At 36.8% G+C, this 27132-nt stretch overlaps 1 protein-coding gene across 3 annotated transcripts in view; it reads right to left on the bottom strand.

Moving 5' to 3' along the window:
• The window catches only part of GRID2 (glutamate ionotropic receptor delta type subunit 2), a 680978-nt gene that overhangs the window by 181172 nt on the left and 472674 nt on the right, over positions 1-27132 (bottom strand). For all 3 annotated transcript variants that reach the window (XM_039710747.1, XM_039710749.1, XM_039710748.1), the window contains exons 7-8: positions 23790-23951; positions 14703-14822 (exon numbers count right to left, since the gene is read on the bottom strand). In XM_039710747.1, coding sequence (XP_039566681.1) covers positions 14703-14822; positions 23790-23951 — 282 coding nt within the window. The remainder of the gene's footprint in view (positions 1-14702; positions 14823-23789; positions 23952-27132) is intronic.

Raw genomic sequence — 27132 nt, 5'->3', positions numbered from 1 at the left:
ATATTTTTAACAAAGATCTTTAAATATTCGTGTACAATTATGGAAAAGAATATATTGTCAAGATGTTTTTATAAGGTTGAATACTTAAATAAATGTTCCTAAACATATATGACCACACATCATAGAATAAACCAGTAAGCTCACTCCCAAACAAGCTGAAAAAAAATAGTACAGCCATCACAACTTCATGGATAATTATTAATCCACATCATCCAACTTCCTATGACTTCCTGGCAAAAAGACACTCACAACAAAGGAAAAATCCTTTTTGCTCTTTAGTCAAGGTTTGTGAAAAAGAGGTCAGTTTTAACTCTCACCAAGAGAGGGCAGTGATATATCTCAAATTATTAGAAGATCCCATTCAAGAGCCATATACCTTTATAACAAGCATGATAGCAAATAATCTCTGCAGACATTTCATTTTAAATTCTGTGGAGCATTCAGCTGATGCTGTATTATTTTTAATTAACACCCTCCCACCCCTGAGTAAGTGTACTGTAGTGTTTGGAGAAAATAGAAAGAGATTGTGTATAAAACTGTGAGTCCTTATGAAGTAAGATTTTTTTTTCTCTTTTTCAAGCAGGTTTTTCAAAGCAGAATTAAGAAATACCTGCCTTCTACTATGAAACACTTTCATAGCAGTGTGGAAGCTTTATTTTCAGTTTTAATTGACTTCTCCAGAATGTGAGGACTTTACAACTTAGCTCTATCCCATACATTCTATTCTCTCGACCCCCAAAATGGCAAGTTAGAGGTTTTTTTGTTGCCAGATCTTAAAGATGTTGTTACAGGTAAGCAGCTGTACTATGCTGTTCAGAATGAATGATTTTTTTTAAAAAAGGAAGTGAGTATACCCATTTTTTTTGCTCAAGGTTATCACAAGACTCTTGGCTTGTGCAGCCTAAATTGTCCTACTCCAAACCCTGTAACTAAAATATGCATTAAGTATATTATTTTTTATCTCCAAACCACTGGAATATCTTCAAGTTCATGGCCTCTTGCACAGCTACTGCTATCCCCAAAATTAAAAAAATACAGCTGGCATAAAGCTAGCACCTTTCTCTTTTTTCACAGCCTTCCAGTGAATAGATGTAGTCCAGAGGAAACTTTTTTTGTCTTCTAAAGAAAGACTCTGGGGTTTATGTTCAACAGAATTTAAGAGCGATGACACACAAAACCTGTCCAATCCAACACATGGTTAAGTATGATTTTCTCTGCAATTTTCAAGGCATCTTTCAAAAGGTATGGAGAAGAGAGGAAAAAAGAGGGAGAGAGACATACAATTCCTTTTATCTATAGTCATTGGTGGCTTAGAGCAGTTGGAACCCCTTTCTGAAAGTGAATTTAACTAGACCAGATGCTTTTATATGGCTTTTTCTCAATTTCTAAGGCAAAGGGAATGAATAAGAAGACATGAAATAAAATAATGATAGGGACAAGCATTTCTTTAACAAGATATCATAACATTCTCTTATCGATATTTTCTTTATTAGTGTTTTAATTTTCTCTTGCAGAAATGATTTGTCTCAATATGCTAGAGTGTCACAACAAACTAGAAAGCTGCTTTTAATGACTAATGGAATGACTGACAATTTAGATGTTAAAAACATGTTCGAAAAGAGCTTAGAAGGAATATAAAATGGTAACCAGAGAAAAAATGGGAACCAAACAAAAAAATGTGGAGGAATTGATCTGTAATAAATATGGAGTATCATGTTACATACCAAGCATATTAGAGAAAGGGGGATGAGGTCAACTGTCTGAAAAAGTGCATCAGAATTTCTTATTTACACTTCCTATCATGTCTGCCATCACACCACATAGATACACCCACACCTTGCCACCCTTATTGTAAAAGCAGCTCAAAAATATCCAGCACAAAATCAGCTTGGTTTTAAATTCACTCCCCTTCAGACTGAACAGAAAGGCCTCAGTATGTACAGATGCCAAAAGCATTTGTATTCAGTGCACTAGTCCTTGTTTAAGGCAATCTGTTGGTGGCCTACAGTCACAGAGCACATAACGATTATATTCTCATGTGGGAAGATATCCATCACTTAGTTGGTCTTGTCATTCTTGCTTTCCTGCAGACACAATAAGTAGCAAAGCTAAAAGCAAGCAGAGTGTAAGGTCTTCAGCAGTAAGGTTAGTAGAGAGGACAATAACTTTCACATACTGTTCTGCGTACAGCAAGCCCCAAGGCCAAACAGAGAAATCAATTCAACTATCCAGAATCAAGTGCATCAAGAGACTCACTGAGACTTTACTGGAGATCAACTGAGTTGTGAATTATTCTACTCTTTCAAACATATTTGGAGAGGCAATTTATGACCATATAGATACTGTAGAAATGCAATTTACCTCAGTCTATACTGAGCAAAATCTGTCCTTCAAAATCTTTCTGCTACCAACCGAACATGCTAGCAATCCAAGCTCCATAGACTGAGATTTGGGTAAAACATTTCTATATATTGTTACCATCATAGAAAAAAATAGTTCACCTTATCTCTCCCTTGATAAAAGACTGTCACAGAGATAACAAAAATCCATTCACCTTGGTTTTCCAAATTGTAGCCTCATTCTGGAATTTTGTGGAGTCATACCCACTGACCCCCAGCACTAGCTACCATCTCTCTGTGAACAGAACTGCTCTGATATTAGGCTGGAACCTCTCTCTAATTCAAAGCTCAGACAACCTCTCCTGTAACCTTCTCTGAGCAGGTTTTCTGGAGTGCAAATTAACTTTTCATCCTTTCTAAGGCATTGCCTACATCCCTGCAGCAAAGCATACAATTGTCAGACATTATTCTTTGCTAAGCAAACATCCCTCGTGACGCACTTCGCGAGAAAAGCAGGCTCCAGAGTCAGGAGCAGAACTTGGAATTTGTGGAAAATAAATGAAATGAAACAGCAAGAAACACATCCACAGAAGCAGGCCTGGATGGTTGGTCCAGGGATGCAAGGCAAGATAGGAAAACAGTTTATAATGCTGTTTAACCACTGTGGCATGAGTGGAACTGATAGTCCACTGAAGTAGTTAATAGATATTTTGAAAAAATTGCATTAATTGGCACTGTTCCAGTGAGTGGTAGGAATGGTTTAATAACGGATTTATGCTATTTAACTGGATCTTGATTAAAAGAATTATTTTCTTACTTTATATTTAGGACAAATATTTGTCTTAAGTAATATAATATGCAGCTTAAAACAAACTGACTAATGGGAACTCAGACATGAATATCCAACAGGAAAATCACACATTTTATCACTAGTTAATACATTTGGAGAGCTAAGAGTACCTGAGTTATAATTCAGAATACAAGTGCTTAAAATACTGAAACCTTCTAGAGCCAAACTGATGCAAAAGTAGCATAAAGGCTTTAAAATAAAATTTATTGTTTTCAAATACAATCAAGCTATAATGCAAAATCAGTAGAAGCGCAGAGAAACTGAATGTTGCATTAAAATATTAATATAAACACTTACGGCTCATTATTAAGGCACTCCGTTAGAATGCATACTTTAAATCAGATTTTTATGAGCTCCAAGTACATTATTTATTATAGAAGTGTGTTTAAAACAAAACAAATAAAACCCTAAAATCAAATACAGAATTTCAAAATAAGAACTTTGTGATAAGTTTCCAAAGCAAACTGGTTGAGCACTGATTTTAACATATCAGGAAAATATGTTAAAACTTCTAGCTTAAATTGAAATTATATCAACTGAAAGTTGGTTTGGGGTTTTTTTTTTTTTACTCCAATGTATAAATTTTGATATATTATGTTGCATTTTTCTAAATCAAGCAAAAAGAAGTTTATATATGTGAACTAAATTAATTTGAGCTCAAATTTCAACAGAACACCTGCAACTTATCCCATTTTGTCCTTCCACGCTTACACAAGAAAGACATTCCTTCCACTGCTACACTTTGGGAAAAAACGTCTGTAATATTTTTCTTAGGTTTTGAGAAATGGAGAGAAGTAGTGTTGGAATAATGATGAGATTATTTTCTGACTTCTGCCACAGGTGCTAAACATACTTTTCTTAATTCCTTAAAACATGTTTATCCCTATTTGCTTCCAGCCTAAAGAATTTCAAAGCTGTGTTAGTGCATACAATTTCCTCATAACCCTTATTTTTTAAAGTGTTCCTATCAAATAAAATTAATTCTATTTATCAAAATGAAAATGTAAATTGTTTGAGACTTCATCTATTTCACTTCTTCTATTACTCCTGCTGCACATTTTAAAGCAGGAGTACACCATGACAAGAATATTTATTATTAAATTCTATTGTAACTTACCCTTTGATTAAAGCATTATATCATAACTTTAGAACAGGCAAAAATCTGAGCACTGTAATTTTAAGGCTGAATCATAAAAATCTTCCAACACTATGAAGGAACTATAAATATTATGAAGTCATTGAAAGCTTCACCATCCTCTTTTTTATTATTTGCAAAGATCTCAAAAGGTACAAAGAGGCATCCCTAAACAGTCCACGGAAGTAACTTTTTACTTTTTATCTCTGGAAATCACTTTTATGATTCTTTTAATTGCAGGATACAACTGTGACTACTTTAGGGGGAAACACATCTCAGCATTGCCATAAATGCAATACTGAAACAAAATGACATCTCAGTTCTGCCCCTGAAGTTATTTTAGCTGATAAGAAGACTTAACTGAAAGCTTCTACTTTACAAATGGATTTATGCATAGTAAACTCTGCCACATTTTGAAATATATGAGCTGAGTTATGGAGTGGAAAACTACAGTACATTATAAACATGATACAGAATCCAAACTGAAGCCACAGGGGTAGTTCTCTTTGTCTTCTGAAATGTCACCATTTATTTCTTATTGGTCTTAAAAACACCACAATGAACAAAGATTTACTGTACTTCCAACTGTGTTTTGCTAACAACACTGGAATTCCATTTCCACCCTCTGATCTGTCCTTCCTCCTCTTTCTCTTTAGCAACCATTGCACCCACGTGCCTCTTCTGGTCCAGCCCAAAGATGAGACACCCCATCGACTCAAGCTGCTCTTCCTGGTGGGTAGCACCTGCTCTCATCAGGAGACAGCTGACCCTTGACTCTTTGCTAACATAACACTTTCTCACTCTTGCCTATAGATGTCTATATCCTTATGATGAATTTGGGAGCCTTTAGCAGCTCCATGGAGGTTTTCACATTTGTGCCTGATGTAAATCTACTCCCACAGCTCTGAAGGCTGAGTGTGGTAGATATTACACACACACATATATATAAATAGATACATGGTGGGTGTTTTCAGTGGAAACCTATAATCATCATTTCCCAATCAGCTTATGACCTGTCTAGCTCCTCTAGATCCCACAACCTGCATGGGGAGGACTAAAGGGATTAAATGTCTGTGTTTGGATTCTCCCTCCTTCAGTAGAAAATCTCACTGAGTATTGTATGGCCACAGAGATAAAGGTCTTTGGACTTACCAGGGTTGCTTAACTCACTGCAGGAAAATAGTGCCTACTGCTAACAGCAAATTATCATTCAGCATCATGCTTAATGAAATACAGTCTTTCCACAAAACAAACAAATACAGAAAACAAAACCCCAAAACAAACAAACCCAACAAAAAAACACCTCCCAAAACCAACCACGCACACACAAAGATATCTACATCACAGGAAGCCCAAAACAAGCAAACAAAAACCAAACCAACTTTTGTCTCTGATAGACATGAATAGTCAGTGTCTAAAAAGACACATTTTTACATTTTCTTGCTAATAGAATAACTTGGAACAAAGAGATCTTGCTGCAAAAAAAACACTTTAAACTTGTACCAGCAAAGATGGGATTAATATATATAAAATATATATATAATATGAGTTGGTACAGGGGCTCATCCTACTTATCAGTCTACAAGACCAAGGAGAAGCCCTCCAAAAAACATGCCAGTTAGAAACTATTTATTGAAAGGTGGGACCAGATAATCTTTGAAGTCCAGCCTGGATTGTTGTACAATTCTATGATATATTGTCGTGGGATATGGTTGGCAGAATGTAGCAGGCCATATAACTGTCTTGACTTGCGCTTCTTGAGGAAAAAGACAATTTATCAAATTCAAATCCTGTGAAATGGCCCAGGTGGCCAATAAGGCAAATGGCATCCTGGGCTTTTCCAGCAATAAATAATGTGGCCAGCAGGACCAGAGCAGTGATCCTCTCCTCTCTACTCAGTGCTGGTGAGGCCACACCTCATGTACCGGGTTCAGTTTTGGCCTCTCCCTACAAGAAAGACATTGAGGTGCTGGAGTGTGTCCAGAGAAGGGCAACAAAGCTGGTGATGTGTCTGGAGCACAAGTGTTATGACTTAGGGAGCTGGGGGTGTTCAGCCTGGAGAAGAGGAGGCTCTGGGGAGACCTCATCACTCTCTACAACTGCCTGAGAGGCCACCATTTCTGGAAGTATTCAAAAAGCATGTATATGTGCTGCTTGGAGACAGGGATTGGTGGTGGGCTTGGCATTGGACTCAATGGTCTTAAAGGGCTTTTCCAGCCTCGACGATTTTATGATTCTAAATCTGTGTAGATCTACTTTCACACATTATGGATTAAGATCTGGATTATAACCCACAGATAAGTATCAGCCCTTCCAATGCTGTGTACTAAGCCCTTAAGTCTCAGACCTGAGCCCTTCACCATCCTCAAAAGCCAAAATTTAAAAACACATTTCATACTATCATCACTTCATGCCTCCTGTTAAAAGAAGCAGTTCAGTTTTTTACCATTCCTCTCTCCTGGCTGCACGGTTTTCCAATTATTAGGAATTTTTGACTAAGATAGCCAGATTGCATACAAACTTGGGTGGAAATATATAACTTACTAGAGATATAGTTATTATCTCCCTCTTCACATGACAAATTAGCTACAACATCCTCATTCTTTTGGATTAATGGAGGGTTAAAAACACATTACTTTTTCCTACTCCTAGAACATATATGTTTGTTCCAGTTAGAAGCATTTTTGAAATGAAGTAATTTTCATCAGATGATAGCCTTGATTGAAAACAAAGCAGCTCTAAAGAGCAAAAGGCAAGCATTAAAAACTTTAATTCTGAAAATAACCTATAATTCATTGAGAATGTCCACCTTAAAACAAGTAATTCCAAGCTGAGTTAAGTGTTTTATCCTATTAATTTCAAGGATGATGAACCACATTCTTGAAGTAGCACCCACTGAGTATTCTCTTAAAGGTGACGAGAAGTCCCTAATGGGATTTCCAAAATCACACAGAAGCATTACTGCCTGAGAGGTCAATGAAGCATTCAGTCCATTCTTAAATAATACACAGCTCCTTCTGACATTATTCAAAATGTCATTTTTGAGGCACTTCAAAGTTTCCAAGCACTTCAGATCTCTGAAGAGAGTTACAAAGCTAATTTGCTCAGCAGAAACATTTGAGGATAAAAATTCACAACTTTGCCAGCCAGTTCTGCAGATCCATGTTCACCGGGAGGCTTTCACAGCTACTCAAGCAAAAGAAAAGCCATATAACCATAGCAAAGGTATTTCAAAAGTGGCCCAATCAGTCATACTGAAAACTGTAAAAGGTTCTGCCAATATCAAGTTCAGAAAAACAGAAGTGATCTAACCCCCTGGCCTGGTTGACTGTGAGCAGTTCAAGAAGAAAAGAGGAATTCAAAATGAAGGAAAACTATCTAATGGATCCAAACCAAGTTTTACGTGCTACATAAAACTGACCAATCTGAAAATCCAATTTTTTTTCCAAATGTAGATATTAATAAAACACCACACAATTTCTGCTATTCAAAATTTTCCAGGACAAAAAAAGAATCTCTATTGCAAAAACAACTGAAGTTCTGTGTCATTCTTTGCTCTTATGCCCATTTTGAAGCACAGAATAATCACACAGGAGGCTCTGTGGTTAGGCATTTGCCTAGCAGCATCAAGAGAAAACAGGAGTTGCTGTTCCCAGCTTTTTTAAAGTATTATTAATTGTTGACTGATCTTTCTCAAGTTTCCATTGTCATAACAAGATATGAAAGGAAATTAAAAACACAGTTTCAAAGTGGAAAATATTTCTCCTGTTCTTTGCTGTCAAGACAACTGTATTTTCTGCAGGAGATTGGTAAAATATAACCTCTTTTCCAGATGAACAGAAATGAATAAAATGCATGAAACTATATAATTTAAAGAGCATAAAAAAGATTTGTCTTTCTCTGATGAAAGCAATCAGTCAAAATAGGCAGTTTCCAATGCACTGAAAATATTTTTCAGTAAGAACATTCTTATCAGTCCTTTTGACAGGACTGGATATTCTGAGCAAAAGAGAGACGAGCTCATCCCTGCCAAAACTGTGAAGAGAAATACTACAGAGCACCAAGGTCTCAAGGGGAATTTCTGCTTGACATCAACACTTCTCTGCAGGGTTCCATTGCATTCTCCCCTTCTTCCTCCTGCATTTTCCCTTTCTCCCCACACTGCTCCCAATGCAGGAGCATTCCCCTCTTCACTCCAGAGCGCTGCAGTTATTAAGAGGCTTGAAAGACTCTTTTTTTTCAAAATCATCTATAGCCCTTCAAGTCAGTGTTAAGGGCCATCCATCCTGTGAGCTGGAAAATGGATAAACCTGGATCTTAATTATTTGAGTTGAACTTTCACAGAGCACTTGTCTTTATTTTTGTAGACTGTGGAATCTGGACACCCTTTAATATTACAGTCTAAAATAATTTCTCTTTTTTACAACACACTAAACACACTGGAGTTCAGCAGACATAGCTGACTGTTCTGGCAAGACGAAATAGGTGGGATAAGACCTATATAGTTCACTGTGCTTGCCTTGGGTTTGTGGGTATTAGTTTGGGGTGTGACTTCTGGGTCATTTTGGTCCTACACCTGATCCCGGCTCTTATGGATTCTAGATGGATGTTTTGCTCCACAGGTGAATAATTCATGTGGAATGAGTTGAGTTGCAGACACTCTGCTCTGTGTTTATCAGAAGGATGACTTGAACCTTCATCTTCTGTGTTCCTGGGGCAGCATCCACCAAGCCACCAAATCCATCTCTGGCTTCTTTACTTTGCACTTATTACAAGTAATGAAATACTCATCCAAAGAGCCCAGGATTAGGACAGACAGCTGGACAATCCAGTACAAAAAATTAAATTTCACTCCCCCCATGTGAATCAGAGAGTCCAAAAGCTGATAAATTCTCCAAATGGTACACTACTGATTACTTTGAGTCACTCTGCCTCTCTTTCTGCATCCTCAGATTTAAAAAGAAAATATTCCATTCAAAAGCAGAAAGAAAATTTTTCTTTAATGTTTTTGAATTCAAAAATACAATTATAGATGGATACTTTAATTTCTTTTTCTGTTATACTCAAATATGCATTTGGCTTGGCTTTTCTTCTAAGCAGAAGTACACTTCCAAGTAAAACACAGTTCTCTATTAACTCCAGTTTCATTGCGATCGCAATCAAATCCCCAACACTTTGCAGCCAAATTAAATTTCACTAAGATTTGACAAAAGATTTGCAGAAGCTACCAGAAAGTAAAGAATCGGTCACTGTGTCTTAATCGATTTACTGCATAGCACTAAATGAAGAGAGGAAATGCTACTCTTCAGCAGGTTTACAGCAAAATTTAAGTTCTGTGCTGTGCTGAACCAGAACAGCCTGTCTTGGTTCACCAACATATTTAAGTACCTCTTTACCTTAAGCAGCTCATTTCATTTCTAGAAGAGTGATTAAGTATTTAAAGTTGTTTTAGAAAGACTGTCATGGTAGTACTGTACCAGGTCCACCTTCTCCATCAATACTAGAGGCAAAGCAGTCAGACACTTTTACTCACTAGAAAACACACCATCAATAGTGTCTGTCTAAATCACAAGGATATCTTTCAGTCACATCATAAATTGCATGTCAACCTGCAGAAACATCTGCACAGGTCACAGCTTAAAGTAGCAGGTGCTGATATATTTTTAAAGTCACATTACACAGCTCTACCTTGATCGTGCTCATAAAGAGAGCAGACGAACCCATCATTTACCTCATGTAGCTTACCAAGAAGCTAACTGAGAAGGAAATACTTCATATGCTCTTGGTTATTAAATGGGGTTAGCTAGTAAATGTTGGCAGAGCTGTATAACTGCTCTTTTTGCCTAATGGCACAAAAGAGAATATGCGATAATGGATGCAGAAAATAAGTTTTAACTTTATAAGAATAGACATCAACTTCCTGAAGATCAAAAGATATGCTTGGAACATTGCTCCACAATGCAAGCGTAAGAAAAAAAAAATAGCCTATTAGAAAGAAATATCACTACTGTGATCAACCAGTATTTTCAGATGAAGTGGAAATTGCAATTATTTTAAGAGAAGGAAAAAATGCAAGCCAGCTTTCCCATTTCTGAACTAATAGCACAACTATGGAGTGTTAACCCTTAACAGTCTGTGAAACAAAAACCTGCATGCATTGACTCCTCAGGGAAGGTCCTGCCACTTGCACTGGCTGAAGCAGAAAGGAACAAAAAGCCTGTCAGACAGGTTTCAATCCCTTTCACACGAGATGCTTGGCACCACAGATCTCCCTTGGATCAAAATACATAACATTTCCTCCTTAAGACAATCAAATCAAAATTATTTAGGACTGAACCCTACAATCCTAATGGACAAATGCAGACGGCTCAAAGCATCTTGGGTTATCCTGATGCCCCAGCAAGGCTACCTGTTTTCCTGCATGCTCACAGCTCTATCCTTCCTCCAAGGCATCTTTAACTGTCCTGAATGCAAAGGAAACCTTGACATGGTTTGTGCAGACAGGAATTGATGCAAGAGCCTGTCATCTTGCTCCTTCACGGGGAGGAAATAACCTAAAACATCTTAAGAAGAGAAGAGAAACATACAGGAGGAGGTGGGTATATGCTAATATGGACAGGGAGGTAGAACAAAACACATCATCATCTTCAAATGCCCACCTGTGGTAAGAAAACCAGTGTGGGAACAGAAAGAAAGTTCTTTAAACTTCAAATGTTAAACAGAGCCTTTGAAGATGAGCCCGTTCTGAATTACAAGGAGCACTGTAAGAAACATGAAAACCACTTTATTTCTGCAGTGCTGTTTTCTACACCACTAAGATGTAAGACAGTACTCAGAGCTATCAACTTCCTTTTGTTCGTTTGTTTGTTGGATGGTTATTCACAGGAATGGCAGCTTTTATTTCAGCAGGATAGATAAAAGTATTGCACTGAAATTTAAATGTCAAAGAATACATACTCAAATGTCAAATACCAACAGACAAATGCCAACAGAGAAATGTCAGAAATACACCCATGTCTCCCACTGAATATAACTACATCTGCACAAATGCAAGCCACAGCACGATGTGTAAAAGCAAGAGTTTTTCTTCAGTTCCTCTGGGGCTGTAACACAACTGGTGTCAATAAATTCAGTACCTGGCAGCAATCTGAGCGTATTACTCCAAGTACCTGGCTCTGGCAGAAAGTGCAGGCCAAATGATCCGTGGTCTGCAAGGTGATGGATAACATTTACAGTCACGAGGGTACAAAACTGCTGCTTCAGGCAAATCCCACTCCAGGATTTGCTAACTCGTCACTAGGTGACGGAGCCCAGCACAATGTCCTTTTACATAGGTTCTCCCACTGCTTTTCAGGTATGATAGTAACCATGAAAGCTGGAAGATAGCTTTTCTTAGATACATGGCCTAATTTGCCCAAATAAACCAAACATAAACATGAATTCTAGATGTATCATAAACTATTTGTTTTTCTTGATTCCTGGGAATAATCACCTATGTGTATAAGTGAACACAGCAGTAGTATAAATGATTCCAGAACCCAAGCAGAACAGATTTCAAGCAGAAATTCTCTTTTCAATTCAATTTTCTCTTGAGAAATTCAAATGTGTTTTAAAATCTTTCTTTATTAAAATCAATTGACTGTTCTTCAGGAAAACAAAATAGCAATTCTTCACACAATTCACTTGATGGGAATCTCTGGTCCCAATGACTTCAATGGGCCTTTGGTAATGATTTTACCCTTCATTATCTCCTATAAAAGTACTTGAAAATATGTTGATTAGGGAAGATGCATTAGCTTAGAAATTTCAGACAGTCTGCTAATTGCAGCTGCTTCTACTAGAGTTGAGAAATAAAAATGCTTAGGTAGTTCTGCAGTCAGATCACTAAATACATGAAAATCTGAAGTGTACTTTAATTAGCGTAGTTAACAAAAATATATCTGACTCCTGTAATTATTGTGATTTGCTTCTAACACTAGCAGCTCATATGCTATAAAGTAAATCCTAATCCAAGATAAAAGATGTGAATTTTTGTCAAATAGTAAAATCCTCCAAAAATCATCTTCTCTGTCCCTGAAGCGATTGTTTTAAGAAACCTACCTTGTTTTTTTTTAACTCTGTGCCATTGACTGGAAATACCATATTGATTTTAAATTATTCTTATTCAATTTATTGCAAACATTTGAAATAATTAATTGGAATGTTAAAAAGGAACTTCTGAGAACAATCATCACACAATATATACAGAACTTTCTAAAGAATTTATTTTTCTGTACACTACTTTTTAAATATTTTTCTGGATTATTGAGTGTTGTTTAGAAAAAAAAAAGAAATTGAAACAGTTTTAATCTGTTCTGCTATGGACCCTTTCTTCTTTTCAACCAGTTGCAGTGCATCACTCAACTCTTCAGAGAGGCATTTACTATCTTTTTCAACAGGAAAATTTTCTTTTAATATCTAATTTTAATTTTAAATGTTCATCTTGGCAAATTTAAAAAACCCCACATACTTTTAGTATCTTAATTTTAAACTTTGCTTTTCTCCTCAACAGCATTGTATGATGCTAAAATTCATAATCTAATTATATTCTGAGCAAAGCTCTATTCTCTTTGACCAACTTCAAATCCATTTCCCTCTGAAGACAGTGAATGTCTCATTGTTCTTGAACTATCATAAAGAGTAAACAAGAAAGGTTCAAAAGACCTGTTGGTATTACCCCACTGTTTTACACAAGTTAGGCGTGCCCACAATCATTAATATCTCTTTTAAAATCCAACTCTACCATAGCTTAAATTAATAGCACAATTCTAAAACACAGCATCCAATAAAAGGTAGAATAGCCAGGAGGTTTTTTGTACTTCTATATTTCCAAGATCTTTCTACAAGTCTCACTTTCTTTCCTATCTTTTTGGGAAGGAAAGAACACAACTTAGTGCTTCACTCAGGTATTCACCCAGACAAGCCTGAAGTCAAAAAAAAACCCAGTCAAAGTCAACAAAATAAATTAAGAGACACAGATGTGTCTTAGGAAGGCAGCTCTAAAGAATAAATAGCTCCTAAGTGCATAGCATGGAAAATAAATCAAAATATGTTGAAACAGACAAAATTTAAATGCAAGAGAATAAGGACTTATACAACATTCTGGTCTCTAAAGACTCTTTGTAAGGTACCTCCAAATATCAACCAGATCCAGTTCTGTCTACTTTCTGAAGCATCTGTCAGGACCTCTGCTCAAGATGACATAACTATAGGCCCATGTGTACATCAGGGTATTGACAAGAGATAAACGAGCACAAACAGAATAACAATTCCGATGAATAGCGGAGGAGAAAGTTCAGTTTTTAGACACTTTGGACTTCTTACTTATCTCTTCCTTCTTTCAGAGAACTTATCTGTTGCTCCAGAAGGTATGCAGACAAATGATGCACTTCATCATGAAGTGACACTGACACATGGACCCAGTTTACATATATTAAGAAAACACTCTCATTTCCTTTCAATCACTTCATGTTCCTCCTATACAAAGCCCAGTATGATGTGATGCACTAAATTAAGAGATGTTGGCATTTTTCTGGAAGTCTGTCTTTGAAGGAGAGTTGCTCCTGGAAAAGTCTATTAGTATTTTGTTTACCTGTGAAGTGCCATTTGACTTGTGCCATACCAAATGAGCAGTTGTTTAAAGTTAAGGATATTCATTGCAAATAGAGACATGTTTCCACCATCTGTTACACAGGACTTAAATTCAGTTTTAAACTGGCAAAACTCAAATACCAAGAAAGAGTAATTCTGCTGGAGATATATGCCATTCCCTGTAACAATCTAAGTCCAAGTTTTTGGACTGTGTCTGACAGCTAAATACATAACATTACCTTATTCTGTAAAAGTTAATTCCTATTAGAGCACCATGTATTTATTTCAAGAAGAGGCTATAGAAGTTTTATCTATTCTACAAAAGAATTTCTCTTTCCATAGCAATGAATTTTAATCACATAGCAGGTGGAGCATCCCACTTTGACCAAGTATCAGAGACCAATCTGGGTGCTCTAAACATAACTCAGTGTAAGATTTGCTATTTTGAACAGGGGCTGTAAGGGTTAAAAACCAACAGCTTTCACTGGTCTTTTGGGACAGTCCATCAGCAGCTTAACACATTCTGCATTACAAATGATATCTTGATCAACACAACCTGCTCCAAGACCTATTGAAAATAATGAAATAGATGAGTATCTCAAAGTTCAAAGCTTTTCTCCTATGTCATGCTCCTATAACAATAGAGAACGCCATGTCATCTGCAATCGAATGCTTTTCTATTAACATGGAACACAAGATCACTGATTTTTTCAAAACCTATGTCATGCTTGAATATATGTAGCCTCACCTTGCGGATGCCTCTGCCAAGATCTTCTCCATAGTTTGTCCCCAAAATTTCAAAATGCACATTGGGATTCCCCCCATTTTCTGCAAATTCCAGTTCTCCAGTCAAGCCATTCACTCCACCCTGTTGGAAAAAAAAGGAAAACTTACTGAAAACTTCTAAGTGGGTAATTGTAACAAGCTTTTGCTTCTCGAAGGTCTTCATGCACTAACTATGCAGGATAGGTAACTACCAGAAGTAGGATAGTTTTCTAAAGACCACGGTTCTTTAAAAATTCTGAAGCTTAAATTATTCCTGCATCGTAATGACGTCCTTCACAGAATAATTAAGCTCAGCAATGCTAAGCAGAGTCAATACAAACAATAGTCTTACTCTTAGCATATGTGCACTCCAATTTTTGCTCTTTGGCCTATCAGCATGTATGTATTGACACTTAACTCCAACAAATTTAAAAAATGTCATTTTTTGCAAAGAAGTTTAGTGAAAGCAAAGCTAAACACAAACACATAGAATAAATTGCACTAAATTAGTTATGTTTGTTGATCTTTTCTTCAAACCCTCAAGTGTTTCTCCCCTTAGAAAGTTTTCCACATGAGGGGAACAGGCTAAGGTTTAGACCAAGTTACGTGCTTTTTGAGCTCAACATATATCTGCACAAATGAAGAAGGGATTCATTCAAGGTCTGGCTGAATGCAGTGATTTTCCTTTTTCCTCTCAATTGTCCTTTACTAAGAATACATGACATGGGCAACAATGCAGCACCTCTTCAAGCTTGTTTTAATGTTTTTACAGTTTCGCTGGAAGGGGTTAAAATACTAGAGATGAAACACTGGAGTGAATAATCCCCACAAAGAATTAGAGTTGAAAGGGCTATACATGCCACAGCCATACTCAAAATCTATTCCACAGTTAATTCAACATGACACACATTTCATCTTTGTATAAGAACTGTGATGACCTGAACTAGAAAATCAACAGAGCCATGTGAAATGCTGATAATGAAAACCTTTGTCCTTCAAAAATTTCTTAAGTTTACAGATGGAAGGGAAAACTTGATCTTTAGCCCTCTTCCTCAAAACAAACAAACAAAACCCAAAAAAACCCCAACAACAAAAAAACCAAACCTGTAAAAAATATTTTAAGAACATACAAAAGAAAAAATTCTGTCTCTGGTGTAAAACCCCATGAAATGCATAGTTTTTCTCCAAAACATAAGGCATGAACTTTGCAGTTGTGATTGCTGTTTCACTTAGGAACTTTTCTATTTAAACTGGAGAAACTTCCAATATAAACTACCTAGCTAAGGATACGAGTCTTGCTGAATCATGATATTAAAAGCTCTATTCTTACATCTTCAGTCTGGACAAAATCCAGGAAGGAATACAAAATTTGCATCTCTATTGCAGATTGCCATGAAATAACAGAATGTTCTCCTACTTTTTAAAACGTTACTGTGATTGTAACAAAAGTAATGAAATTAATCACTGAGATGATACTTTTAGAATTTACTAGACTACTAGAAACTAGTACTATCAGGGAATAATATATAAACAACTATATATTAAAATAATACAAATATAATAATACAAGTATTTTATCAGTTCTATTTACAGCTAAAACAAATAAAATACTTTGTCTATGTACATATTTAATGATTTAAAAAAATATTTTCCATAATATTTTCTTTCTACAGTATTTACTTTCTTATTCTGTACTAGAAAAAAAATAAATAAAAAAAAAGAAAGTAAAAAAGCCTGATTAAGGGTACACCTAAATAGAATTTTGCAGGAAAATTCTGGCAATTGCAAACCAGAAAATTTCAACAAATGTTGTGGTTAGCAAGACACTGATTACCTTTTATCCTGACTACCATCCTGCTATAACCAGATCTTTGTGGCTCTTAGATTTGGGTTAGCCCATCTCTGACTGGTTCAGAGGAAAGACAGTGAACTTGTGTTTATCTACAAAATCACTTGAAGCTATCCTTTGGTAAATAACCAAATTACACAAATATAAACATTTTACTCTAACTTAAATTTGACTTCATCCAACTCATGGATCAGAAGCAGAAACCTGCTCCATATACCTTTTCTCTCATCTGTTTTTTTGAATACCTAAGGCACAGTTCCACAGAAGAGGAGATGGAGAAATGCCAGTGAAGTGGCACAGACCTGTAAGAGGTGGGATGCCCAGCTGATTGCTCAAAGCCTTAATCTGGACTACTTGCCAGATATTGATTTGGTTACATTATACTTAATATTTCCTACATTGCTTCCTAAAGCTTTCCCTCACACTGGGTATTAAACCTGTGGGTCTAAGGTAATTAAAGCCTGAAAATTAATTAAACTGGTATAGATGATCTGAGCAGCAGCATTATTTCAAGTGAATCACAAGCAGGACGTGGAAAAAGGAAGGGGAAACTCTGGAACAAAGTGGTAAAAGAAAGGAAATATTCAACAAAAAACATTATGATCTCTTCACACAGATGCTTTGTACAGCAGAAAATAGAAATGAAGAACACAGGATTTTCAATCTAGAAAATTTATATGACTTTCTTTGCCAAACTGAGAGCAGTCTCAATATTTTAAAGAAATGGAAATAAAATGTAAATGATTTTCTGAGATTTGGGATAGCAGTTGAAAATTTTAACAAATAAATTTATTTTTATCAACTTTGTCCTTATTTGAGTAAATATAAGTAAAACATAATGCAAATAATCATTTAACCTCAATTATACTTGGAGTAATCAATCAATCTCTTTAGAAAAGACAGGATTCTTTGGAAATATATGTCCTCTTACATACAGTACAGGTAACAGAATTACCTAAGATGTTTTGGAATTTGATCTCTATCCAGAAACTTCGTATGAGTTTCTTTAACTTGATTTTTAAACGGCTGCAATTGTCAGGGCAAGATACAAACTCTAAGTCCGTCACATTTATTTGTCTGGAATCCAGTCTTAATCACAACAACGTTATTTCTCAATCTCAATTATTTGGCAATCTATCATTCTTTGAAAATTTCTCATTGAGGAGCATCTTAATCAGAGCTTCCTTACGTTATTTCTCAATCTCAATTATTTGGCAATCTATCATTCTTTGAAAATGAGCGTCTTAATCAGAGCTTCCTCTCCTAGAGTGTGTACATCTGAAAATAGTGTAATAAGAGCTCCCATTAGAATGGGAATGATGTCAGCTTGGGAAGGGAAGAAGCAGAAAGACAAAACAGCAAAGAACCACCCATATAATAGCAGCAACACTAAATTTATAGGAAATTTCTTGGAGGTCTTGGTTTCTCCTCCCTGTCTGGGACTGATCTTGTTGGACCTGCAGGCCATGCAATCCTGTTATTGCTCTCCACTGCTCTCATCGTCCCACACAGCATTTCCACAAGGCTTACACAACCCTGGGTGCTGCTTAGGGCTGACAGAGGGGAGCAGGATATCGCCTAGGAGGATTTTCAGGATGCTGCTCCCATTTTTGTGAGTAGCTTTTTACAGTGTGGATCTGTCTAAAGCACTTTATTTACAGCATGTGTTTTATCCCTCTGCTAGTGCACAGTGGAAGAGGATCACAGAGGAAATGACCATCTGTATGGCAGCCACTGATGCAGTAACTTCCTGATGAGATTTTCCCAAATGACTTTAGTGTTAATCATGATAAGGGGCAAGAGTAAAAGAAATGGCTCATTCCATTTAACTCACAGAAACAATGTTATTTGGAGAAGAATGAAGACATATTTGTTACCTACCTTCTCAAACTCTTCTGAGGTTCAGCTGCAACCATGCAATTTCCTGACATGTATAAAACTGAAGAGTGAAATGTCAGTTGCTAGGCCAAAAATGTTTTACTTACAATTCTGATCACTGCTCTGGGCTTTGCAGAGCTGTTATAAAGCTTGGCAATATAATTAAAGCCTACTTGAGTCCCATCTAGACTGGCAAGATAAACTACAGTTTATATATGCTTAGGCACTACTATACTGTAAGTCCCTGAAGAAAGCACTATTTACCTAGCAGTAAGGACCTCACTTGGGAATGTCAGCTTGCCAATCATCAGCTATAAAATATTGTACTTGCTCTCAGCTTCTGTTCAAACTTCTTTTTTCTTCAGGTACCAGCTATTTTGCAATTAAGGATAAAAAATAGGCTATATCCTGCTATAGGCAGGAAAAATGCTATAATCAGTAAATTTGACATTTTATTCTTGAAAAAGTCTGATCCTGAGAACATTGTTGAGTTTTCAGCTAGCACAGACAATCCAATCCACTACCTGAGAAACAATTTGGTGTCTTTTTTGCATGTCACCACTGAGCGTCACTGACATTTCCAGTCAGTGATAGAAATGACCAGAGCTAGTTGACAATTCCACCTATGATTCAAGAAGCAGCAAGGGGTACAGCTCATTTTCCAGAAAGGGACAGGCTCTGTGTTGCTGCTAGCACTGAAAATCTGCTGTTAGTGAGCTAAACAAATGTGACTGTGAAGAGCCCTGAGACATGTGAGAGAAGGGATATGCAGAAACTTGATGCCATCTCGCTGAGTTGATCCTCCCTGTAATCCTACTTACACTTATTTCCAGGCTACTCAGGAAGATTAATTTTTCCCAAAGTAGAATTATTTTCTAGTGATACTTATTCCTCCAACTGTGAAATAGCTTTACTGAGAAACAAACAAGGGAGGATGTGTTTAGGGATAGTTCCTATTACAAAAGTGAATTTAAACTAATTGCTGGAGCTGGCCAAATTCATTAGAAGGATTGTTTTTCCTGATGAATTTAACTGTTTATTCAGTTCCAGAATGGGCAGGAACAGATATTAGATTTAAATAATTGTGGTGGGTTTAAAATGTTTTCTTTAGGCTTTGTCCAATCAGCTGAATTCACAAAGAAAAAACCGCTTTTGTAGCTGTTCGTAGAAATAGCGATGCATGAGTCAAATGCTCAGTGGTGAAAAGTAACAAATGACAATAAGGAATGATTTAGACAGCTTTTTTACAATTTTAAGCAATGTTGGAAACGCTAATTTCCTCTCATCGCCTACTGCCCTTTACTAGCTCATTAACTAAAAAGAAACTAGTTCATTTACCACTGGGGTAACAAATTTAACAAATGCTGCTGCAGGTTAAACATCAGCATCCCTTTCTGTTACCTTCTTCAGTGAGTCGCTTAATAAAGATTTCCACCTCTTCTCTTATTTACTCCTCCAGAAATTAAAGAAAGGTTTCGTCTGCAGCTAAAACACTGCCAGATGTTCCTGGATCTTTCCAGAAAAATTCTCAACTCTTTTTCCCTTCAAAACCTTGAGTACTTGTGTATAATTTGACTCCTAGTAAAGCTACACTGAGAAGAGGGACAACCAGAAACCAGGTGATGATTTCAGCTCTGCCATACAGGTCACCAAGAAGGGTGAATTAAGATGCTGCAGAGGATGGAAGTTCTTTTTTCAGGAGTATTTAAGAAAAGTATTTTAGTATTTAAGAAATCTCCAAATCTTTCACCCTGAATTACATCAATATCTTACTATGATATTCCATTACACACCACCACTAGCAACAGTGGTGATTTCAAAATGAAAATGAGGAACTTGTAATTTGGGAACTATTTAAACACCACGTGGTAACTTTCATCTGTTTTCTTTCAAAATTAAGGGAAACAAGTATACTTTTGAGAAAAAAAAAAAATTTCAGTTGATTTTAGAAGATTCCCCAGGAAATAGAAAAGATATTTAAAGAATAAGGCAAGATGGGAAAGAGAAGAATTCTTAGGAAGAGAGATGAAGTGGGGGCTATTTTCCCTTCATTACTTTTGGATTTTATTGTTTCTCTGATACCTCATCAGGCATTCATCAGTGCCAAATTTGTAATTTCAAAAGTACACAGCTGTGATCCTATGGTCCTTCTATATAAATGCTTTAGTGAAAGAAAAGAGAAAGTAGGCCACAAAACTAAAGCAGAATTCCTGTTTTTGTGCAATTCCACCTCTCAACTGCAATCTTCAGCTTTCCTCTGCCTATGGATTGAAATGCTACTGACATCCACACAGAGTAAAATTTCTGTATTTCATTTGGATTAAATTTTGACTTTCAATTTTAGCACATTACTTCTAGAAATTCATCTCTGTCAGCACAATACAGTATAAGGAGTATTTGGATTATTCAATTTACACCAATAAAATAGTTTTGTATCAAAGCCATCTAATTGAAATAGCAGAGAAACGCAAAAGTGACAGGATTGAAGTATGGTTAGCTGCACAGATCAGGAATTTCTTTGGCATTTGATTAATTTTTCAGCAAGCTAACAACAACTCTGGAATTTCCACTTGCTCCTGCCTTCTTGAATACTTTCATAATTCTCCTGGCCATTTAAATGCAAAAGTGTGCAACAGTATTTACAAAATCCAAGGCAAGAAGAGAACCAGCTTGCCTGAATCATAGGTCAAAATACACAGAATTGCCAAATGTGAATTGGAAATTGCTCAGACAGGTTAAGAGCAATTCAGTTTGGAGTCCCTTAAAGATCTATCCTGCCCCTGAATAAGAAATGTGTCCTGGATTATTCTTGCAGTCTCATGAGTTCAAACTGTTAGAATGCAAAGTGGAAAGAGATGCCCAAGAAATCCTTGAACTACCATTTTAGAGGTAACACAGATTAACCTGGGACTGGGTAAAATATAAGCAGTGTTCAAAGTGTTCAGTGTTCATTTTGCCTGCATCATCATAATTTCTGGTAAAGCTAAATATCTAATGCAGAATAGCTACTTCTCAAGACAACATTATATTTTAAATTATTTTTATGTCCCGTAGTGAAAGCCATAAATAAAACACAATTTAATTCTTTTTTACTCTCCTTTTTTTCCGTGTTTACAACGCCAGCACTTTAAATGTAAGTATGCATTATCAGGAAGTGTATGCAGACAAATGAGGAGGCAGTTTTAAGAAAGACATCAATAATAAAAAGAAAATGAGGCAAAAAAAAACTTACAGGGAAGGGCAAACTCTCAACCTTCTTATATTCACTAAATATTGGAAGGCTGCAATATTTGTCTGTAAGTATGTGGAGGCTGTACACATCATGAAGAAAGGAAACAACTAAGAGAAATTATCTTTAAAGACTGAAAAACAGGAAAAGCATCTTGGGCATGACAAGGATTAAGGTAGGAAATAAAAATCACGGGGAAGCAGCAACATTGGATAAAACTGTATCGAGACTTACACTTTGCAGTTGTGACGGCCACAATAGACAGAGTAATATCATACAATTTCAGAAGGCTTCAAGCATTAGCCCCCAGAGTAACACCATACCACTTCACAAGGCTTCAAGCTCGGCCCTTTATTGCCCTTCAGTGCAACCTTTTATAGTCTTCATCTTACATGCACTGCACCTGTGTGCCCTCTGCTCCCTTTGGTGATGGGTCAGTGCCCCTGGGCACTCCATGGCTCATTGCTGTCAGTGCTGCTCACCTGCTGCTCACAGCTGTAGCCCATTGGGAATGAGGTTCAATCCCCATTCCCAATTACCCCAAACTGTGTGCCCACAATTCCTCTTTTTATCCTTTTAAATAAATGCTATATTTACCATCTCTCTATAGGGCCCTAGAAGAAATAGCACATGTGGTATCTCTTGTGTAGGCTCTACTAACTCTGGAATGTGTCTTGACTCACTCCTTAAACTTATATTACATATAGTTGTACAACTTTATAAGGTAACATATAAGAATACCAGCTGTATAATTGCATTGTTGCTTTGAGGGGTTATCTAACATAGGCTGAATGCAATGAGTAGGCACCCACTGAACTCTAGTATTTGTTGAGTGCACTTACGCTTATGAAATATAAACTTTTACACTTATGTCTAATCAAAGACTAATAGTTGTAATTTGCAAACACAATATACATATTTCACTACCAAACACACTATACTGAACCACAGAGCTACTCTTTCCCAAGCTCCCACTGTTGCTTTAATAACTTATTATTTTTATAGTTTTTCTTGTGTTAATTGGTCACTGTAAGTCTCTCTTGTCCTGCTCTGTTTTCTATTCTTTTCAAGTCTCATAGAGCAATCTCTAGGTGGTAGCCAAATCTACAGCTGTCATGTCCCCTTTTGATACTACATCCTGGACTTTCTCCAACTCCTTTCTATGATCTAACACTAAAAGCAGTACTTGCATCTGTCTCAAAATCTTGTGACTTTGCCCATAGTAAAACACTACAAAGGGTGTAGTTAGTAGTCTTAATGCCTATTCTTTTCAACAAGGCTTTCTATGTAGATAAAACACTTATTTCCCATTATGCTCCTAGCAGCTTACTTGTACCCTAGGTGTCAAAATCAGTCTGGTCTGGACTAGGCAGTGTCTCCTCGCTGCTCTCAATGCTGTGCTGGGCTCTGTCTCTGGCTGTACCTCGTCCTACAGTACAACTGCAAATTATGTCAGGGTCACCATTACACTGCAGTTGAAAAAGCCACAATACACAGAGGAACACCATACCATTTCAGAATACTTCAAGCATCTGCCCTTCATTGCTCTTGAGTGCAACCCTTCACAACCCTCATGTCCATGCCCTGCCCCTGTGTGCCCTCTGCTCCCTTTGGTGATGGGTCAGTGCCCCTGGGCACTCCATGGCTCATTGCTGTCAGTGCTGCTCACCTGCTGCTCACAGCTGCATCCACTGGGGATGACAGCCCTACTCCCAATGACTACAAACTGTGTACCTACAGTCACAGGAACGGTTTTGCAGTGGCACAATATAGCCTAGATAATTTAGGCGTTTCCTGACTCCCATTTCTATGATTTCACTTTATTAACGTCAAAGGCAGTGCAATGGCAAATTCTGAAGAACATTACCCAAGTGCAATTCTGCAATTTTTGCACATTTCTTTTACAAACAAAATAGTAATTTATTTTCTTTATTTCGTAACCTGTGAAATTTCTTCAACACCTGTTCACCTTTGACACTTTTTCTTCCTTGAGTATCCAACTGGTTTGGTAGTTTTGCTAAACATGCTAAACAGTAAATACTGCCTCAGGAGGAAATACTGCCTAAAGTGAGTATTTTAAAGATCAGAGATGAGGAAATACAGGGAAAAAGTACCTTCTTGATGGTTTCCAGCATTGATCGCCCTCCTTGCCAGGGTTTTGAGTTCTTCCTGATGCAGGTGAGGCTGGCCATGCTGTGCCACTTCCTGTCCTCCAGCTTCTTATGAAAGGCATTTGCCAGCAGGAGGACAGTGTCATATATATACAGGTTTGAAATCTGTAAAGAGATCAAAAGGGAAGCGTTAGCATAACTATTTGTAGTCTCCTCCTATCAGCCAGAATTTTTCATTTGTTTTGCCTCACCCATAATCCTCTGGTAATTAAATACTTTATTTTGTTTTAAGAAGAATCTATGAGAGGCAAAATGTCACACATTTGGGCTTTGGTAAAACCTGCAGCTGGGGGCAGTAATGCTAAAAGTGATAAACACTAAATAAACTACACACACATGAGAAGTACAGGCAGCCCAACCACTGGCACAGCTCCACTTGCCAGATTTATAGCTCTACTTATGACCATAAACAGACTTCCTTTTATTTTTAACCAGTTCCTTGTGAGACTCAATTTTTCAGCCATCAAATATTTGGACACCATCAAATTCTCTTCAAGGCTGTTCTGTTCTTTTGAAAAGCAGAAACTCCGAAAATTTAGAATAGATTTTATTGTGTTATTTTGCTCCTGATTTGTGCCAGTCAATTCTGGTTGACACTTTCTGGCATGAAATAAGATTCAATGAAATTCTTGTCAGTGTGCAATTACATGTTGATTCTGCAATTTATAGTATTTTCTGTCAGAGTGTTTGACATTGGCTGCTAACTCCTTGCAGGACAAAACTCTTAGAGAGTACATGTGTGTATGTTTCACTGTGAGCACAGCTGTATACAGTGTGAGGAAGTTCTAGTTTGGGTTCAATAGCAGAACAGTGGAATTCAAGAAGAACAATCACTTGTGTGCCCCTTCCACTTAATAATCTTTTAGTTCTATGTACTATGTATGTATGTGCTTTTAAATGCACACAGTGCAAAGTCAGATGTGAAAGATACAATTAAAAGCAAAAGAACAGAAGCTCAGGACTCACGGACACTTCTGAAACAAGTAATTTACAATATAGTTTTACATCAGTCTTTTCTGTCCTCAGATGGCAGGAACATTTAAGTTACTGACAGTATCATAAAAAGAAACCTCAGCTCTCCTGAACAGAGGTTCTCAGGAAGAAAAATTATGTTCAGTAATGAAAAGGACTTTTGGGACTATAATTTTTAGATAACCTGTTGGTCATCTAAAGTTATTGAGGGAAACAGAGTTTCCTCAGGTGCATGATAAAGGGCTCTGTAGAACATTTCTAGTGCCTGACAACAAATTAGCCAGTGACAATTTGAGGCAAGGTTGCTGGGATTTTTTCTCCATCAGTCACAGACAAACCAAAAGACATTTCCTCAGATTTGTGGAATATGTTGGCTGCTCTCTGTAAGGGCTTTTCACAAACCTATAGGTGGTGTGCCTAAAGTTTGAAAAGAAGAAAGAAGCTTACAAATGGAAAGTATGGAAATTTAGTAGCCCTATTCTGCTTTTTAAATATATCCAAAGACTGGATAGTATAGCCCTGCAGCTATTGGCAGGGGGTATATTGCAAGGAAGAACAATAATGCTGAAGATCTGAGATACTGATTGGCAAATTCACACATCACCTTAAAAAAGGGGAAAAAAGTTTAAAAAACCCCAAAACCTCTCTTCCTGCCTAATTAGTCCTCTCCACATAACAGCTTTTAATGTTTTTATTTCCTTTTTTAATACCATCTTTATGCTGGCTTTGCTCGTGTCATCCACAAACAGCTCTGTTAGTAGCACAGATGCACAGAACATTAGTGCCTCTGATCCTTAGTGCCCTTTTTCTTTAAATGATCCTTCACTGTGTCTTTCTTCTAAAGAAGGTGCTTCTTTATTCTTAGTTGAGCTCCTCTTGTGGCTGTGAACATTGCTATTTTGGTAGTCACCCAGGAACAAAATCTACTTTCTTCAGATGCACAGGCCAGGCATCACTGTGCATGGCAGGATTAAAAGCAGGGATTGAGGATCTGGGCCCAGGTTAATCATGCATTTTAAAAACAGCTGGGATGATTTGCCTGCATATTGTAAACCTACAAAGAATTAATTTCAACTAAAACTGTGCTTTCCCAATGAAGACAGCACTAAAGGGACATTTGTTGGAGCAGAGAGGGAGGAATTATCACTGGGCTGTGAGGCAGGCTTCTTTCTATACAACTCTTTGCCAAAGGGGGAAAAAAAAACAACCCACACCATCTCTGGAGAGCAGAGGGAGTAAGGTCACTAATGAGACTAAATTGGTACATGAAGGGCTGTGGATGCCAAGTCATCATTTCCCAACAAAATGACATTGCTTTCAAGGTAACTTCTGTAGCCTACTACCATGGGAATAGAAGACAATTGTCACAGTTCATGAGGAAGGATGCGCTTACTAATCTAAGAGTAATCTAGCTGGGCCTTCGTCAAGTATTAACAGGGCTCAGGAGGACAGAGTTCAGCAGTTATTAAGCATTGTTAGCCCTTCACTAATAGTTGAGCTTAACATTTACTGCAATCAATCACTGATAATGTAATGATAAAGACCATACAATTAATTCCTGTTTCTCAAAATCACCCTTCCCTGTCACTACCAGAAGTATGCTTCGTTAATATCTGTCCTGATGAACAGAAGGGGGTTGTAATTTAAAGTCACTTTACACCTTTATTAATTTCCTACATAAATTTACTGGGGCATTTAATGCACTGCCTGGTGTCCATTACTAATCCCTTATTTATTCTAAATCTGTTACGCTAAGGGCTGGACACTTGCATTACCAAGAAGTATTTAACTGCATAACCTTTTTTAATGCAATTTAAAATTCAGATGTGATTATTTTATCCAGAGTGTGGAAGAAAGGTACTTAGCATCAGATTAAGGATGAATGATTAATCTGGATTATCAATGTTTATTTTATATGTACCTATAATATCACACATAGTTTTTAAACAAAAGGGTTACAGTACTAAATTCTTCTGTGAATCCAGTTTTTAAATTTCTGCCTTCAAAATGATACAGATTTTTAGAATTTGTTTCAATTAGGCCAGTTCCAAAGATACAGTGAGACATCTTCACCGGAATATTTTTCAGTGTTTTAACAAAGATGCTGAAAAAAATTAATTATTCACACAGACTTTAGGGGAAGTAATTCAGAAAAAAAAATCAAGAAATTCACCCTTATAATTTCCAGAGAATGTTTCTGATTAGTCACACTTCGATGTCATTAAAAAAAAAAAGCTTTAGTAATTTCAATTTATAAACTGTTCCAACTCCCCACTGGATTAGAAACTAATTTATAATATTGTTGGATAGAACA

This window comes from Passer montanus, unplaced genomic scaffold (genome assembly GCF_014805655.1).
Source record: "Passer montanus isolate IOZ18808 unplaced genomic scaffold, ASM1480565v1 scaffold23, whole genome shotgun sequence".
NCBI lineage: Eukaryota > Metazoa > Chordata > Aves > Passeriformes > Passeridae > Passer > Passer montanus.
This window is presented reverse-complemented; position numbering and strand designations above follow the sequence as displayed.